The sequence below is a fragment of the Dendrobates tinctorius genome, unplaced genomic scaffold, assembly GCF_039654945.1.
Source record: "Dendrobates tinctorius isolate UK_male_01 unplaced genomic scaffold, ASM3965494v1 ptg000019l, whole genome shotgun sequence".
Taxonomy (NCBI): domain Eukaryota; kingdom Metazoa; phylum Chordata; class Amphibia; order Anura; family Dendrobatidae; genus Dendrobates; species Dendrobates tinctorius.
The window spans coordinates 23259805-23285793 of record NW_027361687.1 but is presented as its reverse complement, the minus strand read 5'-3'; the positions used below and the strand labels follow the sequence as shown (position 1 = coordinate 23285793).

At 45.6% G+C, this 25989-nt stretch overlaps 1 protein-coding gene across 1 annotated transcript in view; it reads right to left on the bottom strand.

The window, feature by feature from the left end:
• PPP1R14D (protein phosphatase 1 regulatory inhibitor subunit 14D) overlaps window positions 1-6868 on the bottom strand; it is a 56266-nt gene extending 49398 nt beyond the window's left edge. Inside the window, exon 1 of the mRNA XM_073566690.1 lies at window positions 6468-6868. Within this exon, the coding sequence (XP_073422791.1) occupies window positions 6468-6650 (183 nt within the window). The 5' untranslated portion in view covers window positions 6651-6868. The remainder of the gene's footprint in view (window positions 1-6467) is intronic.
• Window positions 6869-25989: the final 19121 nt, after the last annotated feature.

Genomic DNA, 25989 nt, shown 5'->3' with positions numbered 1-25989 from the left:
CCCGCATAGCCTGGCACAGTCTTTGCAGAGTCCCCGCCCAGTCCATCACAGTCCCCGCCCATTAATTGCATTTCCCATAGACTTATATTGGACTCGGTACTCGTTACGAGTACCCAAGTATTAGGAGGTACTCGTAACGAGTACAGCGAGTCCGAATGCTACAGTACTCGCTCATCCCTAGTGACCACCTGCATGATTCTCAGCCCGGGGCCCCTTACTGAACAGCTTTATCCCCATGGCCTGTAATACTCTACTCACACGTCCTGCCTAGTGACCGGGTGTCTGAAAGAACCAGGAAATATCTGTCCTATGCCCCTCTGCACTGTGCTGCTTTGCTCTGTTGCTCCTCCCATCTGGGTAACCCCTATGCTGCCTGTATCTAAGTAACGCTTCTATCTATTCTATGCTCTATCTGTTAGGGCTGGCGGAACGCATCAAATAATAAAATAATAGTAAGGTGCCTTCGCAGCCCGGGGCCAACGTGCAGAGGTGGTAAACTGCTGCTTAGTAATGGCGGAAGTATAAAGCAGTGTACAAAGGGTCACACGTGGGTTAACGTCACCCAGTGTGAACAGAAGCGAACTCCGTTAACTCACAGAGCCGCGCTACCGCAGAACATAAATGCCGGTGCCTGTTTAGCTCACAGGACCTGGCCACAGAGCGCACAGAAAGCAGTCACAGAACTCTGCCCCATGGAAACGGGGTAAGAGTCCTTCTAGACCTTCTGAGCGCGCAGCGTCGCACCTGCGGACACCACTATAGACGCTGACTATGGAGTGTCGAGCACGTGCACCGTGGCGTGCTGAGCCACCGGTGGACACTGATGCCTGTCTCAGACTCTGTCCTAACTACACCTAAGCCTGGGCGCTTAACAGGCTAGGCTGCACAACACATGCGTACCAAGGGTAGGGGTTTCTTAATGAGTCATTCACCAGAGACATTCATACCTGCATACAACACTCACTCCTCATAGTCTGATAATGCAGTCTATACTAGCGCATGGCCGAGCAGCCATGCGAACCTTCTATAGCTGCGTCCTTCCGGGACCTTCCTGACCTTTCTGATGGTCCAATCCGAGCTGGAGAAGGACCTGAGCATGTGACCTCCAATCTCTAATGAGAGATCGTCCCACGGGCATGCTCAGTGGACCAATAGGAGGACTTAGTTCCTGGAATGGCTCGCTGCTGACCAGCATGCATTGCTATAGCTGGACCAGAGGTGGCAGCAGCAACCATACCCATAGAGCTGGTTTGAGCAGAGCACCGGGATCGACGAGTCTGCTGAGCAGGCTCCTTTGCGGCCGAAGAGGAATGGGAGACTACCGAATGCTAGACTCAGTATTCCTGCTGTGCAGCGACAGGAACCTGATGCCTAACACTATCTCTACTGTGCCCCCTCTATTCTAATCCCTCTATGCTCCTGCAAGACTTACTAAGCTAAAGCACAATGCATGACAAATACATTACAGTGCACACAATAGTAAAACATCAGGGTGACACAGGTGAACAGCATCAAGGAGAGAGGAGGTACATGAGGATCCCTGCTTACAATAAAATATTATAATTTTTTATAATGTGCAGTAGTTCTGCAGACAGGTTCATATCACAACCACAACATGACAATGTGGGATACGGTGGGCTGTATCACATTCAGCAACAGAAAAAAATAGAATTTTTAAAAAATGCTCTTTAGGTCTGCAGACAGGTTCATGGTATGAATTGTAGCACAACCGTGTAGTGGTGCACAAGTAGGTTCCCAGGCCAGTATATAAAGAAAATAGAAAATGTCACTCAACTTAATATGAAAATTCAGAGCTAATTTTAATGCAGTCCAATCAATATGACAGAAACGTTTCAGGCCCACATGGACCTTGGTCAGTCCAACTGCTTAAAGAAGAAGAAATAGGAGGTGAGCATACATTAAATTGTTTACAGCATGCCTTTAGGATGGACAGGTAGGTGTGGGTCAGAAGAGCCCTACACACAATTGCAAAGAATATATGAAGGAGGGAGAGTCCTGCCTGCACCAACGTGGCATCACCTCCTTTTTCTTCTCCTTTAAGCGTCGGACTGATGAAGGTACATGTGGGACCGAAACGTTTCTGTCATACTGATTGGGCTGCATTAAAATTACCTCTGGATTTTCTTTGCAGATAGGTTCATATCACCGCCACAAAATGAGAAGGTGGGATACAGCAGGCTGTTACACATTTAGCAACAGAAAAAATTAGAATTTTTTTCAATGCGCTTTAGGTCTGCAAACAGGTTCATATCACCACAGCACTAAATGACAAGGTGAGATATGGCAGGCTATTTCACATTTAGCTAGAGAAAAAATATTAATTAGAACGCTATACTCGTGCATGGAGCACAATAGAAGCAGTGCACAACACACTTGTAGGACATGTGCCCTGCTGGCTTTGTCTGTGGACCTCAGTAATGGCCAAAAAAAAAGTGCTGGTAGGTAAATTTTACAGCCACACTGGACATTATCTAGCTATACTACCTGACTGATATACAACCGCCTAAACTAACTAGCTAAAATTTTGCTGTTTACAGTCAGGAGCGTCAGGAGCAGCCTCTCTGTGCTATTACAGTGTCAAAATGGCGCTAAAACAAGATGTCCGCTATTAATATGGAGTGGTACATGTGATTTCAGCAGCCAATGACAAAAGCCGTTGTGTCTGGACATTGTGGGTGTTTCCAGCGCCCTGATTGGCTATCCGCAATGTGCACACATAACGCTAGGAAAATAAATGACTATTTACAAGAACACCGTTCCTTTATGTGTGCTCTGCATACACCTTCATTATACTGTACACCACCATTATTGTTGCTAAAGTGCTGAAAATACTTTTGTGGCAACGCACATATTTTCCCGCACTTTTACCGAATGTCACCGATTTTTCCCAATTTTATAAAATTTTGCTTGTATTTCTGATGACTAATCTGAATTTGCCATATTTGTGCCGAATTTAAGTGTGGCGATCGTTTTCCGAACAAATTTGCTCATCACTATTTATAACGTTGAGCCGTGAAAATAAAAAAAATCACATCTTTCCCACAAAAATGTTATTTTAGCTTGAAAGTTTCCATTTTCATAAGGGTAACTGGAGAAATTGCACCATACAATTTGTTGTGCAATTTCTCCTGAGCATGCCGATACCCTATGTGGGGGAAAAACACTGTTTGGGCGCACGGCAGGGTTCGGAAGGGAAGAAGCAACATTTGACTTTTAGAATGTAAAATTTGCTAGAACAATTAGCAGACCCAATGTCTCATTAGGAGAGCCCCTGATGTGCCTAAACAGTGGAAATCCCCACAAGTGACACCATTTTGGAAACTAGACCCCTAAGGGAACTTATGTAGATGTATGGTAAGCACCTTGAAACTCCATGTTCTTCACAGAAGGTTAAACGTTGAGCTGTGAAAATAAAAAAAACAAACAAATTTTTCCCCAAAAAATGTTTTTTTAACCCCAAATTTTGAATTTTAACAAGGGTAACAGGTGAAAATCGACTCCAAAATTTGTTGTGCAATATCTTATGAGTTCACTGATACCCCATACATGGTCGAAAACTACTTTTGAGGCACACTGCAAAGCTCAGAAGGGAAGTAGCGCCATATTACAGTGCAGATTTTGTTGCACTGGTTTGAGGGTGCCATGTCACATTGGCAGAGCCCCTGAGGTACCAGAACCCCCCATAAGTGACCCCATTCTACGAACTAAACCTTTCAATGAATTCATCTAGAGGTTATGATCATATTGACACCACTGATGTGTCATTGAATTTTATACCTTTGGGTAATGAAGAGAAAAGCAATTTTACATTTTTATCACCAAAATTGTGTGTTAGTCCAAAATTTTACATTTTCATACTGGGAAATGGGTAAAAATGGCACAAAAATTTATCCCACAATTTCTGCTGAATGTAGAAATACCACATATGTGGTACAGTACTACTTTGCCATACGGACTGACTCGGGAGGGACAGAGCGCTATTTGCCTTCTGGAGCACAGATTTTCCTAGAATAGTTTGCAGACTTTATATAAAGATCCTCTAAGTGCTAGAAAAGCAGACCCCCCCCCCCTCAAATGACTCCATTTTGGAGATTATACCCTTTTGGGAATTTATCTACAGGTGTAGTGACACTTTTGACTCCATGGGTGTTTTCCAGAAACATGCAGCAGTAGATGTTGCTGAGTGAAAATTGCAAACCGCCATTGTAGTGACCTGTATGTTGAAGTGACCAGTACATTATGGCCAGCTCATGCTTCTGGAGTCTTGTACCCATGAATGATGTGGTTTAGACACACTGGGGCTCAAAAGGGAGGGGGGCATTTGAATTTAGGAGAGCAGAATTTGCTGAATTTCTTTTGAGGGGCGAGGAGCCATTTTGCTTTTCCAGAGCCCTTTGTGCTACCAGTAACATGGAAGCCCCCTATATTTCTGTTAGCTGATAACAGATCTGATTGAGGACTTGCTTTTTGCAGATTAAGTTGCAGCTTTTATTTGGAATATTTTACATAACATTTGGGATCACATTTATCCGACTCTCTACGCTGAGCACTTACTTTGGGGTTTCCATCTAAATCTCTGAGTGACGTGATTGAGATGAAACCCTTGAGGGATCCATTCACTATAATGAGGCAGCAGATTTACTCTGGACTCCGTCTGGCCTCTGTTCAGCAGTGTCCTTTTCAGAAGCGCACACAACTGTGGCCAACAGAACTTTTATGCAATCCTAAAAAGATGGACACTGCCGGATCACAGGTCCTATGGCGTTCACAGTGCCTCCATCTGCCACATTATAGGGAATCTTTGGCCAGAGGTTCCGACTGAGTCACCTATTTCTGAGATTTACACAGAAACCCCGGTGTAAGTGCTCAATGCAAAGCGCAGGATAAATGTGCTCCGACCCTTACTGCGATCTTTGGGAGGCAGAATAAACAAAACAGGTGAAGAATTGGCTTTATTTTTTTACGCTCTTTCTCGTGTGGTATAAGTGATTAAGCAACTTTATTCTTTGGGCCGCTGTGATTACAGCCATACCAAATTTATATCGGGTTTTTATGTTTGGCTGCTGTCACACACTAAAAGACACCTTTTATTGCAAAGCATCCCCATATTTTAAGAGCTATAATTTTTCTATATTTTGGCCCACAGAGTCATATGAGGGCTTGTTTTTTGTGGGAAGGAGTTGACGTTTTAATTGATACCATTTTCAGACACATGATATTTTTTGATCGCTTTCTATTCCGATTTTTGGGAGGTAGAATGGACGAAAACCAAAAATTCAGGAATTTTTTTTTTATAGCATACCGTGTGTGGTAAAACTGATAACGCAACTTCATTCGTCGGGTCAATACATTTACAGGGATACCTGACTTATATGTTTTTTTTTATATTTTTATACGCTTTCACACAATAAAACTATTTTATAGAAAACATTATTATTTTTGCATCACTTTATTCTTACAGCTATAACTTTTTTATTTTTCTCTTGATGGTGCTGTATGGTAGCTTGTTTTTTTGCGGGACAAGATGACGTTTTGAGTAGTACCATGTTTACTTAAATTTGTCCTTTTGATTGCCTTTTATTGCACTTTTTGTTCAGCGGTATGATGATAAAGCATTGTATTTTGCCATGTTTTTTATTTTTTATGGTGTTCACTGAAGTTAACTAGTGGGACAGTTTTACAGAGCGGGTCGTTACAGACGCAGCGATACCAAATATGTGTACTTTTTTGGTTTACCCTTTTTACATAAATAGATGTATTTATTGGAATAATATCTGTTTCTTTTTTTGTTCTTTATTTGGACAGTTTTAAAAAAATATTTTTACACTTTTGAATAACTTTTTAAAAACTTCTGGACCGTGAAGAAGGCGGGTTCTACCGCTGAAACGCGTAGTCCTATTTGCACGACTTTCCTGCGTTATTGCTGTTTTGAACTGCTTGGACCATTGCATTTTAATGGATTTATGAATAAAAAGAAAAAATTTTTTAACAGCATCCTGGATTGCTCACGTTATTGCTGGACTTTGCTTTGTCGTTGTTCACATATATATATATATATATATATATATATATATATATATATATATATATATTATAACTTGAAAATAGAACTGAGATTCTTCCAAGGGAAGTGAAAATTTCTCTGCAAATTCTCACTGTTGTTTTTGCATCAATGTATCATTGGGAAGCCTTATTTTCCTTTCATATTCCGCACGTATTTTTAAAATATTCAGCCATTTGAACCAAATTAAATTGCAACTGTTTAAACGAACAAAAATATAAAATGTATTAAAAATACAAAAAAAGGAAAATGATAAATAATGAATAAAACATGAAGAACACATTAAAAGTATACAATATGCACAAATACGCTATTAGTTGTAACATAGTAGTGACTTGTAAAAAAAATAGAAAAATAAAAAAAATATTGTTATTTTCAGACTCACTTGGTTCTGGTAGAGCTCCTGAATTTGAGCATCAATCCACTCCTCCAGTTTAATCCTGCGCTGCAGCTCTTTGCGGTTATATTTCACTGTAAGTTTACCGTGCTTCTTGGGTGTCACATCTTCATCTTGCTTTTCCTGAGGTAGGAAGGAGACCTGAGCTGAACGGCTATTGCCGGTAGCCATGTTCACCTTTTTTTTTTTTTCGTGCTTTTTGTCGGCCTGTTTTTTTTTTTTTTTTTTTTTTAAGCTTTTCGACAATGCAACAGATCTGCTTGGATAGGCGAGGATCTGAAGTGATGTGATCAGGCTGGAGACAGAGAACGAATGGGACAAAAGTGCAAGAGGAGAGGTTACAAGGAGACAAAGTGCCCGCTGCCTTCTTCAGTTTCAATATTTCAGTGCAGATAGAGATCAAATGTTCATGTTTTGCCTTATTGCGTCTGAAGGCGTGTCGCGAGATAATGAGCAGTTCAGATTCAATGGCGTACTCCACTTCTAGACAACCCCTTCTTATCAGCTAAATTGTTCATCATAAAATAAGAAAAAACAACAGATCCTTACCTCCTGGACCAGCGCCATTCCTTTGATGCCAGTGCTGTGTGTCATGTTCCTTGATCATTGGGGCCAATCAGTGGCCATGGAATGGCTTCAACCTTTCAATTTTCCATTGCTTTAATGCCATAACTGATTTGGAAGCCGAGGCTATAAGGTAAAATCCTAAAGGTGAGACACTTTAAAACGCAATATTGATTTGTGCCAAAAGTAAAAAAAAAAAGCCACAAACATTAAAAGGATACATTAATATTGATCACACAAGTTTTCTCACAAAACACAGTATCATCAAATCTTCTGTTAACATACAGACTAAGCCCAACATTAGACTTCTTGTACCTTTTGTGTCTTTTTTTCCATCTGCCTTTGCCCCTCTGTACATACAACTTCACGTATCTGCATGGGTGGTCCTATTCTTAAACTAAAAATGTTTTTACCAACAGCACCCTGCTTCTCCTCAGTGCTACACATCCCTCCGTCTGCTCTCCTTTGCACTTCTGAATTCTATCAATAGGAATATCCCAGGACAAAGGCATAATTGTAATTACGAAACTGTAATTGCTCTTTGAAACAATAATGATTATAATAATAATTAATAATAATTTTTATTTATTTAGCGCCAACATATTCTGCAGCACTTTACAATTAAGCAGGGACATGTACAGACAATAAATTCAATACGAGTTAAGACAATTTAAACAGTGACATTAGGAGTGAGGTCCCTGCTCGCAAGCTTACAATCTACAAGGAAATGGGGGGGACACAGTAAGTGAAAAGTGCTTGTTATTTTAGGTCTGGCGATTATAATAAATAGGGATTTTCATATAAAGCTGCATGATCCGGTCATCAGCCCATGTGTTTAAGTGCAATAGTCAAGTATCAAGTGCAGTTATCGAGTGCATGGAGGGTGTGGAGACAGATGAATAGTAGGGTGCAGATTCAGAATAATATTTGGAAGGAGGGAACAGGGCAAAGTTAGTTTACTGAGTAGTTGATGTGGTAGGCTTATTTGAAGAGATGGTGCCATGATCCCAGTGCAGGTTTTGACCTGCACATCAGGGGTTAATGTCTTGAGCTCAGTGCAGGCTTTGACCTGCACCCCTGGGCTTAATTATTGTGGCCTCTCTTTGGTTCAGGCAGAGCTTTTTAAAGCCGTGAGAAACTCCAATCCCTGTCAGTTATACTTTTGAGTTTGGCCGAGTGTTGTGACCCCTGTGTGCCTGTTCGTTGTCTTCTAGCTTGCTTATATGGTTCTGATCCGGGTCTGTCCCCCGTTGTGAGTTTGCCTGTTGATTCTGTACTGTATATCTGCTTCTCTGGTTTCTGACTTCTTGGCTACGTCTTGACTATCCGTTCTGTCTTGCCCTTTGGTAGTGCAGTGTGGTGTTCCTGACATTATAACTGACCGTGAACTTTTTTTTCTCTCTCCTCACTTCTGCAGCATGGACCCAATGCATGCCTTATCTGAGCAGGTGAAATGCTTGACTCAGTCGCTGCAGAAGCTAAGTTTGGAACAACAAGCTCTGGCCCAGTCCCAACGGCAGGTTGCGGACTCGGTTCAGGGAGTGCTTTCCGCAGGCTTTCAGCAGGTGGGGAATAGAGATGTCATTTTAGTCCCACCCGAATCCCCGGTTAAGTTACCAGATACGTTTTCTGGTGACAAAAATGAATTTAGAGCGTTTAAAGAGGGCTGTAAGCTCTTTTTCTCCTTGAGACCCCGCTCCTCTGGGGATGAGAAACAGAGGGTGGGAGTGGTTATGTCCCTGCTTAGGGGGTCCCCACAAGCCTGGGCATTTTCTCTTTCCTCTTCTGCCCCAGAGAGAATGACTGTGGATGCATTTTTTGAGGCCCTAGGGCTTATTTACGATGAGCCAGATAGAGTGTGTTTTGCTGAGGACAAGGTGATGAGTGTCTGTCAGGTGAAGTACTCGGCCGAGTGGTTCTGTTCTGAATTTAGGCGTTGGGCAGCTGAGGTTTCTTGGAGTGATGCCGCCCTTCGGGGGCTGTTCCGTAGAGGCCTGTGTGAATGTCTGAAGGATGCACTGGCACTCCATCCTCCACCTGACTCCCTGGAGGATGCCATGACCCAAGCGGTTCGCATGGATCGCAGACTGCGGGCAAGAGGTGTTTTGCAACTTGAAACATCATTATTCTCCAGTGGAGTTGAGACCCGGACTCCTCCGGTAGCTATGGAGGTGAGCGCTGTCACCTGTGATGAGAAGGAAAGAAGACGCCACCGGGAGAAGCAGTTATGCTTCTATTGTGGGGAATCTGGACATTGGAAGCAGCACTGCCCCTCCTGTCCATCATCCTCCAAGGTGGCGGGAAACGACTAGGTCTGGGTAGTAGTCGAGGAGGCTACTCAGACCTTCAGGTACCTTTTTCCTCACTTGCAAAAATTGTGCTTCGGGTGGAACTGGAACTTGGTGATGGTCCTGTTCAGACTACCGCCTTTGTTGACTGTGGCTCTGCTGTTAGCCTGAATGATGCCCGGATTATGACTCTTAATAAGATAGGGACAGTTAGGCTTCAGGATCCTGTTAAACTTGTGGCAATTAACTCGTCGTCTCTTACCCGGGACGGTATCTGTTTCAGGTCTGAACTTTTTTCTCTGAAAGTGGGTTCCACTCATGTGGAAAAATTAACTTGTCTTGTGTTAGATAACTTGCCTGCAGGACTGGTACTGGGGATGCCTTGGCTACAACGCCATAATCCTACCATTGATTGGGTGACGGGGGAGATCACTCAATGGGGATGTAAAGATAAATGTTGTAACCTGGGGCCTCTTGTTAACTCTGTTAAAACCGTATCTGTGTCGTCTGTCGGTCTGGAAGGTATTCCGGAGTACCTGAAGGATTTCGAAGATGTATTTTCCGAAAGTGAGGCTGAGGCGCTGCCACCACATAGACCCTATGATTGTGCCATTGATTTAGTACCCGGAGCCAAGTTACCTAAGGCTCAATTGTTCAATTTGTCTGGACCTGAGCGCCAAGCCATGAAGGAGTACATAGCTGAGAGTCTCCGCAAAGGGCATATCAGGCCTTCCATGTCACCCGTGGCAGCAGGATTCTTCTTTGTGAAGAAAGATGGTGGTTTGCGGCCGTGCCTCGACTTTCAGGAACTTAACAAGATAACGGTTAGGAACACTTATCCACTTCCCCAGACCTATGTAACCAGTTATCTGGGGCCCAATGGTTCTCCAAATTAGATCTTCGGGGGGGCTACAACCTGATAAGGGTTCGGGAATAGGACAAGTGGAAAACTGCGTTCCTCACATCAGAGGGACTCTTTGAAAACCTGGTTATGCCCTTTGGGTTAATTAATGCCCCCGCTATTTTCCAGAACTTTATCAATGCTGTGTTTTCTGAGCTGATAGGCCGTTTTGTTGTCATTTATTTGGATGACATTTTGGTGTATTCCCCAGACAGTCAGTCTCACTTATAAGATCTACAGTACAGACAGTTCTTCAGAGACTCAGGGAGAACCACCTGTTTGCTAAATTGGAAAAATGTTCGTTTTTCGTACAGAAACTGTCTTTTTTGGGGCTGATTGTATCTTGTGAGGCGTTTTGTATGGACCCTAAGTAGGTGCTGGCGATTGCATACTGGGTTCGGCCTCATGATCTCAAGGGGCTCCAGCGCTTCTTGGGATTTGCGAACTATTACCGGAGATTCATTAAAGGTTTCTCTCAAGTGGTTAAACCGCTCGCAGATCTTACCCAGAAGGGGACCGATGTAAAAAATTGGTCGGAACTCTGTTTCATGTCTGCCCCGGTGTTGGTCCAGCCAGACCCGTCCAAACCATTTATTTTGGAGGTGGATGCTTCTGAAGTAGGGGTGGGGGCAGTGTTGTCCCAAGGTCCGGCCACCCTTACTAATCTCAAACCCTGTGCCTTCTTCTCCAAGAAGTTCTCATCCGCCGAGAGAAACTATGATGTAGGCAATAGAGAACTTCTTACGGTCAAGCTGGCATTCGAAAAATGGAGGCACTTTTTGGAAGGGGCGGCTGACCCTATCACTGTTATCACGGATCACAAAAATTTGGCATACCTTGAATCTGCTAAGAGGCTTACTCCTAGACAAGCCCGTTGGTCACTTTTTTCACGCTTTCAATTCTCCATTACTTTTCGACCAGGGTCCAAAAATGTTAAAGCGGATGCCCTGTCCAGAAATTTTGACCCGGTGTCAAACCCCGAGCCGCCGTCCTCCATTCTTCCCCCAGGGGTGGTAGTGGCAGGGGTCTCATCAGAGTTGTAACAAGAAATTTTGATGGCTCAGTTCATAGCTCCGACGACCAGGCTGGGGGATAAATGGTTTGTTCCAGATTTATTGTGGCCTAGACTTCTGCAGGATTTTCATTAGTCTAGGCTGAGTGCTCATCCCGGTATCACAGCCACTAGAGAGGCAGTAGCCAGGGTTTTTTGGTGGCCTTCACTGGGGTCTGATGTCAAGAAATTCATTGCTGCTTGTGGAGTTTGTGCCCGTTCCAAAAGCTCGCATAACCGGCCGGCTGGGGAACTCATACCTTTATCGGTTCCTGATAGGCCATGGACTCATCTCTCCATGGATTTTATTACCGGTCTTCCACCTTCCAGGGGCAATACCGTGATCTGGGTGGTGGTGGATAGGTTTTCAAAACAGGCCCATTTCATTCCCTTGGCAGCAGTACCCTCAGCAGAAACATTGTCAAGGTTGTTCGTGCAGCATGTGGTCCGATTGCATGGGGTACCCCTTAATGTGGTGTCTGACAGAGGTGTGCAGTTTGTGGCCAAATTTTGGAGTGCATTCTGTATGAAATTGGGCATCTCACTCTCCTTCTCGTCAGCATATCACCCGGAGAGTAATGGTCAGACGGAACGCACCAATCAATCCCTGGAACAAATTCTCAGGTGTCTAACCTCCGCCAGACAGGAGGATTGGTGTGATGCGTTACCCTTGGCGGAATTAGCTTTTAACAACCGGGTGAGTCAGTCCACCAACATGTCCCCATTCCTAATCAATTATGGGTTTAATCCTCATTTTGGGGAGTTTTCACGGGTGGATTTCGGTTGTCCAGGGGCAGAGGGGTCCATCAAACGGTTAAAAAACCTCTGGGCTGAAGTCCAGTGTAATATCTCTCGGGCCCAGGGGAGGTACAAATATTTTGCTGACAAAAGAGGGCCCCGGGACACATGTTTCAGGTGGGGGAGAAGGTTTGGCTTTCCACACGTAACATCAACTTGAAGGTACCGTCAGCTAAAATGGGACCAAAGTTCATTGGTCTGTATGAGATTGTGGAGATAGTCAACCCGGTGGCATATAGGTTGCGTCTCCCGGCCTCCTTAAAGATATCCAATGTGTTCCATAAATCTCTGTTGAAACCCGTGGGGTCTGTCAAGGAGGACTCCGAGTCTGATGTTCCTCCAGTGTTGGTGGAGGGTCACTTGGAGTATGAGGTTAGACATATTGTGGACTCTCGGCGGGTGTGCCGCTCTTTGCAGTACCTGGTCCACTGGAAGGGATATAATAATAATAATAATAAATTTTATTTCTATAGCGCTGACATATTCCGCAGCACTTTACATTTCAGAGGGGACTTGTACAGACAATATACCGTATTTTTCGGACCATAAGACGCACTTTTTTGCCCCAAAATTTTTGGGGAAAGTGGGGGGTGCATCTTATGGTCGCAATGCACGGTACCTGGTGCGGTGGTGGCAGCGGGCGAGGCTCTGCGGTGCGGTGGTGGCAGCGGGCGGCGCTCTGCGGTGCGGTGGTGGCAGCGGGCTGTGCTCCGGTGCAGGGGCGGCAGCTCCGCCGGCGTTTCTTCGCAGCCCGGAGGCCCCCGCACACCCCTTGCTGGGCGCTGCCATGTTGCGGTGGCCTCCGGGAGCATGGACGCCGGCAAGATGGCCGCCGGTCCGGGGACGGCGCATGCGCAGCTTCAGATCTCGTCCCGAGATCTCGGGGGATGAGATCTCGTTGCCGAGATTTGAATCTCATCCCCCGAGATCTCGGCACGAGATCTGAAGCTGCGCATGCGCCATCCCCGGACCGGCGGCCATCTTGCTGGCGTCCATGCTCCCGGAGGCCATCGCAACATGGCGGCGCCCAGCAAGGGGTGTGCGGGGGCCTCCGGGCTGAGAAGAAACGCCGGCGGAGCCGCCGCCCCTGCACCGGAGCACAGCCCGCTGCCACCACCGCACCGCAGAGCGCCGCCCGCTGCCACCACCGCAGAGCCCACCTGCCGCAGCTGCCCCAGCACAGCTGCCCCTGCCCCAGCCCACCTGCCCCAGCACAGCTGCCCCTGCCCCAGCACAGCTGCCCCTGCCACAGCTGCCCCTACCCCAGCACAGCTGCCCCTGCCCCAGCTGCCCCTGCCCCAGCACAGCTGCCCCTGCCACAGCTGCCCCTGCCCCAGCACAGCTGCCCCTGCCCCAGCACAGCTGCCCCTGCCCCAGCCCAGCTGCCCCAGCACAGCTGCCCCTGCCCCAGCCCACCTGCCCCAGCACAGCTGCCCCTGCCCCAGCACAGCTGCCCCTACCCCAGCACAGCCCACCCGCCCCAGCCCCGGGGCAGCTGCCCTAGCACAGCCCACCAGCCCCAACCCCAGCACAGCTGCCCCAGCACAGAGCCGCCGCCACCGCACGAGCCTGGACCACTGAATGACCCCTGTGACTACTTCTCCACCTGTGCCGGATCCCTTCCCAGGTAAGCTGAATTCGGACTGTAAGACGGACCCCCATTTGACACATTATTATTTTTTTCCCTATTTTCCTTCTGAAAATTGGGGTGCGTCTTATGGTCCGGTGCGTCTTATAGTCCGAAAAATACGGTACATTACAGCATAACAATAATCACATAGATCATAACAGATGCCAAGAGGAATGAGGGCCCTGCTCGCAAACTTACAATCTATGAGGAAAAAAGTAACTGCAGTTTTTTACATGCCTTTTCTCCTAGGATACAGGTACATAGACATACACTGCTAAGTACAGCTGTATCTCTATGAACCAGTATAATCTGTCTTTGGATTCAGAATCTGCAATGCAGCTTCAAGTATAGAAAATCCTTGCATTACTATCAGTGTAGGCTATGTCTCATAGATTTAGCTGCTGTCTGCAATGATGTAGGTTGTGGGTTTGCTTCCTTAGGCCTCTTTCACACATCCGTCTTTCACCATCAGTCAAAATCCGCCGTTTTGCAAAAAAAAACGGATCCGCCATTTTTGTTGGCGGATCCGTTTTTTCCCCATTGACTTGCATTAATGGCGGATCTTGACGGATGGTTATTCGTTGGATCCGTTTTTGCACGGATCCGTCAAAATTGTAGCGTCCGCTGACATGGCAGGACAGACACTGCAACTTTTTCTACACTGTGCATGCCCGGAATTGGCTTTCCCGGAAAGTTAACCTTAAATGCCAGCCATGCCAATCCTGGCGGTCGGTCTCTCTCTCCTCCCGCGATCTCGACCCCGGACTCTTCTTGCGGCTCGTCCTGTGATCTCGTCCCAGTCCCGCGGCCCCGCTCTCTTCTCGCGGCCCCACTACCACGGCGATACTTTTTGATTTCCTGCGTTTCCTTTAACATTCCTACGTCAGCGGACCCCGTCAATGCAACGGTCCGTTGCCACCCGTTGGTGTCCCGATGGACACAGATCCGTTCTCCGCCTTTTTGGCGGATGGCAACTGACAGGTGTAACGTAAGTATGAAACAGGCCTTAGGAGACCAGATCTCAAGACAAGCACGGAAATGTTTGTTTATTTAATTAATTGTAAGTGTTTGTAGCACCAAGATGCTGCTTCGGAAGAGCTATGAAGACACCGGAGAGAAGAAAGAGTGAGTGGAAGTTGAGACAAAGCTCTGACATGCCCGGACAATGGGACTGACCCTTCAAATCAGGACAGTCCCATATAATCCAGACCGGTTTGGAGCTACCGCTGTAGTTTATCAATAATTATTGAATGAATTGGGAAGAGCAGCTAGTTGGCACGAGACAGTAAGTAAGCTAATCGCATGTGAGTGGTTACATGATGACTACTTAAACCGCTTAAACTATGTATAAGTACGGTGCACTAAACTGAATTTTTGCACCAGCTGCAGGAAAACCTAGCTTTGGCTTTGACTCAAAATATGGAAAATATCCACAACGTAAAGATGAAATCAGTCACACCGGTACGTGTGATGCACAGTGTATGTGTGGCGCCCCTGAGGCTCAGTCGCCACAGAGGCACTGCACCTTCTACTAAGGTGTAGTGCCCCACCATCCTGGTAAGTTGGGAACTCCTTGCCGGACTCCAACACCTGCATCCCACACAACAGGGTAGTTCAGCACAACCACAGTGCACTTGCTCCTGTATATTAGGAGCACCTTTAATAGTTCCCTACATGGAACACTGGATGTGCTGGGAGGTGGGTGGAGTTAGATATAAAAGAATGGGAAAGTTTAGAATTAAAGTTCAGTCTGACAGAAGGTTAGTCCCTTAGGGGAGTCTGGGGTGAGTCCCAGAGGAGAGAGGACAGTCAGTCAGGAGAGTCTGAGGATGGGTCCGAGGAGAGAAGGAGTGCTGCAGCTGCCTCAGTGATCTGAGCCAGCTGGCACGGGAAAAAGAAGAGAAGGAGAGAGAGACGTAGAACTGCAACCTAAGCTTCTATAAGAGAGAGGAGGAACAGCACGGAAGGAAGTAGTAGGAGAACAGAGAGGAGTTGTGGAGTTGTGGGTTGGAAGAGGAACCCTGCCTATAGGTTCTCAGCGCAAAGCCGGGGCCCGGTCCCCGAGGTTGTATGGATACTTATGGTTCTGCAGCAGACAATGGTGGAGTAGTTGGCTGTACATGCAATACTCCCATCTAAGACTTGGGGCACAACAGCACTTGAATAGAGAGCCGGGATTCAGGAGAAGGGAGTCCCCGAAGCAGGCTACAGCTGTCTGTCATACAAGTAGCGTTGTTAGGAACATCTGATAGGAGGAACTTCAGAGAACCACGGTACTGGAGCTCTTCACACTAAAATGCGCAATAGAGGAGTCATTCAGGAAAGGCACACGTTGGCGGAGTGTTGGAGAGGAGAATCCTGACTTGCCCGGGAGGTTGATTGAGTCTTTACCCTGGAGGACACGGCACGGAGGCAGGCACCAGTGTGTACCACGAACTGTGAGTAAAGCTTTGGAACTACAAGCCCTGGTGTCTTCCATTCAATTGTGCGTCAACACCGCCAGCACTGCTACATCTGGGTACCCACGCTCCTCACACCGCCTGCGCCTATACACTGCCCTGGGGTTACAGCTTCACCTGTGGGGAGCTATACCATCTAAGCTGCAACACACCATTGGCCCCAGAGGATCTGCACGCAGCGTTGGCTAACACCTCACTTGCCAAACACCACAGGTGGCGTCACAAACTTTCCATATAAACTACATTACAAACATCATCCGCCATTGACTTGGGCGCCCAGGGCCACGGACCGGGTCACCGCTGCTGTGACACGTCCCCCTGACACCGGCCCGGTACCGAGTACCCCGCAGCCCTGGGAGGGCGACCCATATGGCTGACCAGTTACCTATTAGCGATGCCCATAGTATTAGATCAGGGCAAAATATCTACCAATACCTCATGTATTCTATACATATTTTTCATCTTTTTATTGTACAATTTTTGCAGGATGCAGTCAGGCTTGTGTTGGTTGGTTAAATTGGGGTATCTGTCCTTATGGCCTGCACTTATATAATGAAGGGCAGTCCACCTGATCGAATAGTTTGGATATCATTATTAGGTTGTAAACACTGGACACTGTGCACTACACGTACGTGTGACTGGCGCCCTATACAAACCTAATCTGCGTACATTTATTATAATAGGAGACCACCTCTCCAAGAATGTTGCGGTGTGTGGGTGGTTGATCATCAGTATTTTGCATTTGTACTGCCCCCCGCTTTTATTGTGGGGTCTGCTGCGTCCTGCAGTGCATTGATATTGTGACCTGGTATAAGGAACGCTGCCTTTTATAAGCTGTTAGTTATATTGCCTTGGGTCAATGGACAAGCCATGTTTAATGATTTCAGAAGTAGAGAGTAAAAGATCAAACCAAGGCACAATTGTAAATGCAGTGGGAAGTAAAGTACAACCTTCAGCACATGCTGCTTAAAGGGTGGGGTTACTAGAAAATAATTCTGCTAAACTAATAATCCAGCAGACCGCTGCCACTTGCCATGTTATAGTAGGACTTATTTTACATTAGATGGCATTCTAAAGACCAAAGGATCTCTTAAAAGAGAATCTTTCAGCATGTTTTTGCTATTTAATCTTAAAGCAGCATAATATAAGACATGAGACCCTGATTCCATGTCACTTATTATTTTGAAACAAAAAACACTATATCATGGGAATCAGAAAATTTTTTGAGGTGAACATGCAAAATCCCTTAAACCACTAATTTATTAAATAGACATTAAAAAACACCTTCCCAGTGAGATATTTGGCAAATGCCACAATAAAGAAAAAAGAGACCTAATCTGAGATGCTGCACAGCCCTATAATTCAGCCTGGCTGTGGAGGATGGCACCCTAAGAGACGATTTTGGCTCCCCCACTCAACGAGGGCTATCCCTCACTCCCCTCTCAGTCCCTGATTTGATAGGAGGGAAAACAATGCCCAGATAGTGCAGAAATGAAAAATCAGAATGCCCTAAAAAACCAGAGCAGAATCCCAGACAAACAATATTCAAATAATAAAAACCAGGTATATCCACATCATGATATTCTATGACCCATAATATGCCCACAGGGCATGATAATAAGCACCAATAGTCCCAGCTCAGGGGTACACAATTAGATGAAAAGAATCAGAGTGGTCACTTATCATGCATGGAGGAACCCCGACGCGTTTCTCCGCCGTAGCGGTTCATCAGGAGGTATAATCGATGCTGTTGATGTCCATGCCTGATACCAAGATGCTGCTTAATGGTATCAGCGGTCAGAAAAGACTGGATTTAACCCCTTCCCGACCAATGACGCCACATAGGTGTCATGAAAAGCTGTGCCAATCCGACCAGTGACGCCTATGTGGCGTCATGAATTGCCCTCCTCCGGATCGAGTGACCGGGGTCACTGAAAGGTCACCCGACCCGCATACACAGGGGGCTTTGTACTTCACCACAGGTGGGGTGGCTTCGCCCTCATGTGGCTACGATCGCTCTGATTGGCTGTTAAAAGTGAATCAGCCAATCAGAGCGATAGTAATATTTCATCAATAAAATTTGATGAAATATTACAATCCAGCCATGGCCGATGCTGCAGTAGCATCGGACATGGCTGGAGACACTAATCTGACCCCCCCCCCACACTGGCTGGTGGGGGCGATCAGCCCCCCGCCACTGAATGACAGTGGCGATCTACTGCCGCTGTCATCATCTTCTCTCCCCCCTTCCCTCCCCTCCCACCCCCTGGTACCTTCCGAGTGCCACTGTCGCTCCCGGTGTCCCGAAGTACCGGATCATGGGCGCCGCCATCTTGGAAAATGGCGGGCGCATGCGCAGTCGCCCACTCAAATCTGCCGGCTGCAGATTCCATTCATTAATTTTGATCACTGTGATAAACTTTCACAGTGATCAAAATAAAATAAAAAGTAAATAAACTCCCCCTTTATCACCCCCATAGGTAGGGACAAATAATAAAATAAAGAAAATATTTTTATTTTAGGGCTGGGTTGGAAATAGGGTTAGGGTTGGAATTAGGGTTAGGGTGGCATTAGGGTCAGGGTTAGGGTTGGAATTAGGATTAGGGTTAGGGTTGGAATTAGGGTTAGGGTTGGAATTAGGGCTAGGGTTGGAATTAGGGTTAAGATTAGGGTTAGGGGTGTGTTGGGGTTAGGGTTGGGATTAGGGTTAGGCTTGTGGTTATGGTTATGGTTAGGGTTGGGATTAGGGTTTGGGATGTGTTGGGGTTAGGGTTGGAGTTAGAATTGAGGGGTTTCCACTGTTTAGGCACGTCAGGGGGTCTCCAAACGTGACATGGTGCCACCATTGATTCCAGCCAATTTTGCATTCAAAAAGTCAAACGGGGCTCCCTCCCTTCCAAGCCCCGACGTGTGCCCAAACAGTGGTTTACCCCAACATATGGGGTATCCGCGTATTCAGGAAAAATTGCACAACAACTTTGGGGGTCAAATTTTTCCTGTTACCCTTGGGAAAATAAAAAATTGGGGGGCTAAAAAATTATTTTTGTGGACAAAAATGATTTTTTTATTTTCACATCTCTGCGTTATAAATTTCTGTGAAGCACTTGGGGGTTCAAAGTGCTCACCAGACATCTAGATAAGTTCCTTGGAAGGTCTAGTTTCCAAAATGGGGTCACTTGTGGGGGTTTCTACTGTTTAGGCACATCAGGGGCTCTGAAAATGTAACGACGACCGCAGACCATTCCATCAAAGTCTGCATTTCAAAACGTCACTACTTCCATTCCGAGCCCTGATGTGTGCCCAAACAATGATCCCCCCCACATATGGGCTAGGGTTGGAATTAGGGTTAAGGTTAGGGTTAGGGGTGGGTTGGGGTTGGGATTAGGGTTAGGCTTGTGGTTAGGGTTAGAGTTGGGATTAGGGTTAGGGGTGTGTTGGGGTTAGGGTTGTGTTTAGGGTTATGATTAGGGTTGGGATTAGGGCTAGGGGTGTGTTGGGGTTACGGTTGGAGTTAGAATTGAGGGATTTCCATTGTTTAGTCACATCACTGGGTGTCCAAACACGACATGGCACCACCATTTATTCCAGCCAATTTTGCATTCAAAAAGTCAAACAGTGCTCCCTCCATTCCGAGCCCCGACGTGTGCCCAAACAGTGGTTTACCCCCACATATGGGGTATCAGCGTACTCAGGAAAAAATGAACAACAAGTTTGGGGGTCTAATTTCTCCTGTTACCCTTGGGAAAATAAAAAATTGGGGGCTAAAAAAATTATTTTTGTGGAAAAAAAATGATTTTTTTTTACTTTTATGGCTCTGCGTTATAAACTTCTGTGAAGCACTTGGGAGTTCAAAGTGCTCATCACACATCTAGATAAGTTCCTTGGGTGGTCTAGTTTCCAAAATGGGGTCACTTGTGGGCGAGCTCTACTGTTTAGGCACATCAGGAACTCTTCAAATGTAATGACGCCTGCAGACCATTCCATCAAGTCGGCATTTCAAAACGTTATTACTTCCATTCCGAGCCCCGATGTGTGCCCAAACAGTGGTCCCCCCCCACATATGGGGTACCAGCGTACTCAGGACAAACTGGACAACAAATTTTGAGGTCCAATTTCTCCTGTTACCCTTGTGAAAATAAAAAATTGCGAGCTAAAGACACATTTTTTGAGTAAAAAAATTATTTTTTATTTTCACAGCTTTGCGTTATAAACTTCTGTGAAGCACTTGGGGGTTCAAAGTGCTAACCACACATCTAGATAAGTTCCTTGGGGGGTCTAGTTTCCAAAATGGGGTCACTTGTGGGGGGTTTCCACAGTTTAGTGTACTTTTTTCATTGTGAATTTTGCACATAATCTGTCTATTACATCAAGCATTTTATTATAATTTTTACTATCTATCAAACAATAAGTTTTTGATTACACGAGTTTTATGGTATTTTCCGGTCATATTTTCTGATATGGTTTCTGGTCTGTGTATTATTATGGCATTTTTTGCATATTCCCTTGTTTATTTTATGTACTGAGTAAATAATACATTTTGAAGAAATTTTATTATCATGCCTTTTGCCTCTTTTTCTGCCATTTACTAATGGTAGTTATGGTTTATGAATAACTTTTGAGGTGGTATTTATACATCTTGGACATTTTTTTGATAAGTTCCTTAGGGGGTCTAGTTTCAAAAATGGGGTCATTCGTGGGGGAGCTCCAAAGTTTAGGCACACAGGGGCTCTCCAAACACGACATGGTGTCCGCTAACGATTGGATCTAATTTTCATTTCAAAAAGTCAAATGGCGCTCCTTCCCTTCTGAGCCCTGCCGGGCGCCCAAACAGTGGCTCCCCCCCACATATGGGGTACCAGCGTACTCAGCACAAACTGGACAACAATTTTTGTGGTCTAATTTCTCCTGTTAGCCTTGTGAAAATAAAAAATAGCGTGCTAAAAAATCATTTTTGAGGAAAAAAAATGATTTTTTATTTTCACTACTCTGCGTTATAAACTTTTGTGAAGAACTTGGGGGTTCAAAGTGCTCACTACACATCTAGATAAGTTCCTTAAGGGTCTAGTTTCCAAAATGGGGTTAATAGTGGGGTTTTTTCAATGTTTAGGCACACAGGGGCTCTCCAAACGCGACATGGTGTCCGATAACGATTGGAGGTAGTTTTCCATTCAAAAAGTCAAATGGTTCTCCTTCCCTTCCGGACCCTGCCGTGTGCCCAAACAGTGGTTTATGACCACATATGATGTATCTGTGTACTCAGGAGAAATTGCCCAACAAATTTTAGGATCCATTTTATCCTGTTGCCCATGTGAAAATGAAAAAACTGAAGCTAAAAGAAAATATTTGTGAAAAAAATAGTACTTTTTTTTTTTAACGGATCAATTTGTGAAGCACCTGGGGGTTCAAAGTGATGACTATGCATCTAGATAAGTTCCTTGGGGGTCTAATTTCCAAAATGGGGTCACTTGTGGGGGAGCTCCAATGTTTAGGCACACAGAGGCTCTCCAAATGCGACATGGCAACCGCTAAATATTCCAGCATATTTTCCATTCAAAAATTCAAATGTTGCTTCTTCCCTTCCGAACCCTGCCGTGCGCCCAAACAGTGGTTTATGAGCACATATGAGGTATCGGTGTACTCAGGAGAAATTGCCCAACAAATTTTAGGATCCATTTTATCCTGTTTCCCATGTGAAAATGAAAAAATTGATGCTAAAAGAAAATTTTTGTTGGAAAAATTAAAATGTCCATTTTTTCCTTCCACGTTGCTTTAGTTCCTGTGAAGCACCTGAAGGGTTAATAATCTTCTTGAATGTAGTTTTGAGTAGCTTGAGGGGTGCAGTTTTTATAATAGTGTTACTTTTGGGTATTTTCTGCTATATAGACCCCTCAAAGTGACTTCAAATGTAAGGTGGTCCCTAAAAAAATGGTTTTGTAAATTTTGTTGTAAAAATGAGAAATCACTGGTCAAATTTTAACCCTTATAACGTCCTAACAAAAAAAAATTTTGTTTCCAAAATTGTGCTGATGTAAAGTAGACATGTGGGAAATTTTATTTAGTAACTATATTGTGTCACATAACTCTCTGGTTTAACAGAAAAAAAATTCAAAATTTGAAAATTGCAAAATTTTCGCCAAATTTCTGATTTTTTCACAAATAAACGCAAAAATTATCTACCTAAATTTACCACTAACATGAATCCCAACATATCATGAAAAAACAATCTCAGAATAGCTAGGATCCGTTGAAGCGTTCCTGAGTTATTACCTCATAAAGGGACACTGGTCAGAATTGGAAAAAATGGCCTGGTCATTAAGGTTAAAACAGGCTTGGTCATGAAGGGGTAAAATAACCGCCTTAATTATCCAATGCCACAGTAAGCCCCACCTACCCTATCCGGTGGTCAAATCACATGGGAAAAAGCAAATAACCATGCCCCAATATGCAGATATAGTTGGTAATGCACTCACATGGACATGAGCGGCTATATAATATCGGAACCCGGCATGCGCTCCACAATAGAAAGCATCCACAATAGTCCGGTCCCACCGCTGCACTAATACAACACAAGGTAAGGATAGAAAGACAGCAAAAGGAACATCGTAACAAAAACCACACTTAGCTTTCTCTGCTGCAATGCGCCGCACAGCAGAGTAAGGCACCAGATAACAGGATTCAGCTGAAGCACCACTGCACCAGCAACCTCCTGTCTTCAGCACGGTTGGTATCCAAAAGGACCTGTATAACCAACAGTCAGCTGATGCATCAGGCGACCTTTTAAAGGAACGTGGGAGTGGTCACCACCTGCATCAGCAAACTCACCAGAAATGTAATTACACCAGCAGCCACCAGGGGGAAAACTAATATTAACCCCCAGTGGCCTGAAAGGAGAAAAGTTTTAATGTGAGAATCCAGATCTGCCACGGATCTAAAAATGGATCCTGACAGTACCCCTCCCTCAATGAGGGGCCTCTGGACCCTCAATACAAGATCTCACCTGAAAGCAACCTACGGTGAGGATGCCTCGATCCACCAGAGTTCACCTCGGCAGTCACCTGACTCTCAGGTTTATGGAGAACGCAGACTGATGGAAGTGACAGTGTATGCTCGAGAGGGGCCACAAATCTCCAGAGCGCCGACCTGGGCAATGAGTTGTGTACAGGCATTACTGGGGGTAACTCCAGCTGGTAAGTCCCCGGGACGAGAATGGCCGACACCCGATATGGCCGGATCACCCAAGAACTCCAGACCCCAGCAGCACACTTCCACCGGATGTTTTTGGTGTTCACCCATACATACGTATTTTGTTCCCAGGGCCTGTGGCTGCAATTATGGCTCTGTGAGATGCTGGAGCTCTTCACCTTAATTACAATTGGCGATGGTCGCAGATAGCTTAACTCAGCTGCCGGCACACATGTTATGAAGAATCCAGAAGAGACTTTGATTTCTTTAAGAATTCTTGTTGAATGCATACAAACAGCAACAGGTAAAAAAGACTTTCTTCAGACAAGCTGAAAGCACGTGCGTCTAATGAAGCCAAGATGGAGACTTAGACACAAGGAGAAGAAGAAGGAAGTGACATCACACCCGGAAGAGGGAGACAGAAGAGACAAACTTAATGGAAAGGGAGGATTTCAGCTATGCAACACACAGGAACACATAGCAACAAGAAAACAATATGAGAGACTGCAATACAGCATGTAAAATGTACAAGTCTCATTCATGGGACATAACAATACTTATTCACACACAGGTCCGGACCTGAACGTTTATTGCCACGCACACGTTTGCCACAAGATGGTGAACTCTTCACAGAACCGACAACAGAGGCGTCCCCCTGTGTTATCACACTCACACCCCCACAATGCACAGAAGGAACTACCACCCTCGTCTGACCCCTCCTCCTAAGAGGACTCCGACACTCAGGGTTAGCTTGTGGTAAGGGTTGAGACTTGCCCCTACTCCCTGGCAGCACCTCTGCTGTCACCACTGGAGAAGAAGGGGACAGTTGTAGAAAGATGGCAGAGACAGTAGCACTCGGGCAGCAGCCCTCACACGACTGATCCCAGCTGACTACTTCCCTGGACTGCCAATCTATGACCGGGTTGTGTCTTTTCAACCAAGGGAAGCCTAAAACGATGAGTGATGGCATTTCCTCAAGACGTCGCACTACAGGGACTCCTCATGATGAGTCCCTATGCGCAGATGTATATCATCCACGACTTTGATCAACCTCCCCTGGCTAAGTGGGACAGAGTCAAAGGCCTGGACGCTTAGGCATTTTGCTAGCACCCTACACCTCAGGCCATGGGTCTGGACAAAGAGAGCATCCACCAGATTGACACCTGCTCCACTGTCCACAAGAACCGGTATACTCTCAGTTACCCCGCCAACCACCATCAGGTAAGGTACACTGAGGAGAAAAAATGGAGGAAATATACACTCCCTGGTTGCCTCCCTCCACACAACCAGGGGAACGTGGCTTCTTAGTACAGATATTTTGGCACGAGCTGGGCAGACACCAATGAAATGACCAGTCTGCCCACAGTGAAAACATGCCCCCAGACCACGACAAACCTCAGGCAACACTGTTTGGGAACCAACTCCTCCCACCTGCATAGGCTCGGTCATCTGCATTGGTGTGTCCTCCCTAACAAGGACCACCGGGGGCACATTTTGTGTATACCTCTCCCTGAGCATTCAGCTGAAGTACCACTGCACCAGCAACCTCCTGCCTTCAGCACGGTTGGTATCCAAAAGGACCTGCATAACCAACAGTCAGCTGGTGCATCAGGTAGTCATAGCCGAGGACACCGGTGCTCTGGTGTCCTGGCCTCCTCCCACAGGAAAACTATCAGCTTCTACCAGCGTACTTGTTTGGGGTGCTGGTCCATGGACAGGGATTCCACTGTGGTGTGACCCAGCTCCTGCACACTTGGTTTCAGTGCTTAAGTTTGAAATAACGGACACAGATACCAGTTCAAAAGTCAACTCAACTATTTTACATTGTTCTTCAACGGTCCCGGACACATCAGTTACATTACAGTCCACACAGCATTCCTCCTGCACTTTCCCTTCTTTACTTTCTGTATCCTCACACGCATTATGGGGTAGTAGCGCCCTTGGCGGTACCACAGCATCACTCCGGTAGGACCTCGAGACATAAGGGATCCCATTCATCCACTTTGCCCCGGATTTGCAAGCTTCAGCCCTATTTAAGATCTGCCACATGGTGAATATTCTGCCCCCTTTATGACTTTTGGTCCACGTATTCCTTTCCTTTTCTGCTGCTGTCATAAACTGCATGGTGCTCCGGGTTTATCCAGCACCCATCTGCCTGTGCCCGTGCTTTTCTTTTTTTCAACAACGTTGCGTAGCTGCTATGGCATCCTGGGCTTAGAGCCCTTGTTGACTTGTTGGGCGTGCTTTCCCTTCTGCCTTATTCCTATAGCCTACACTTGCTTAATCCATAACAGCTTCTCCTACAGTTAATCCCTATGTGAACTTCCTATCAGCTATACCTAACAAGGCCACTAGTATACCCCCATCTAGTGGCCCACAACAGAACTACGCTTACCCATATCTATGAACTCTATACTAATAGTGCCCTTCACTATTGAACCTGAAGGATGCACTGGCTTACCCTAAACTTATACATCAATATGCAAGCATAAGACAATACAATCTATTACAATATGTACAACATGGTAAAGCACGGCAGACAATTTAGTAGAAACTTGCATCAGAAAAATAAAATTGCATAAATTACAACAGACTGGAACACATCTCTTGTGGTGGCGCTCGGACTCTGCAGTTGCA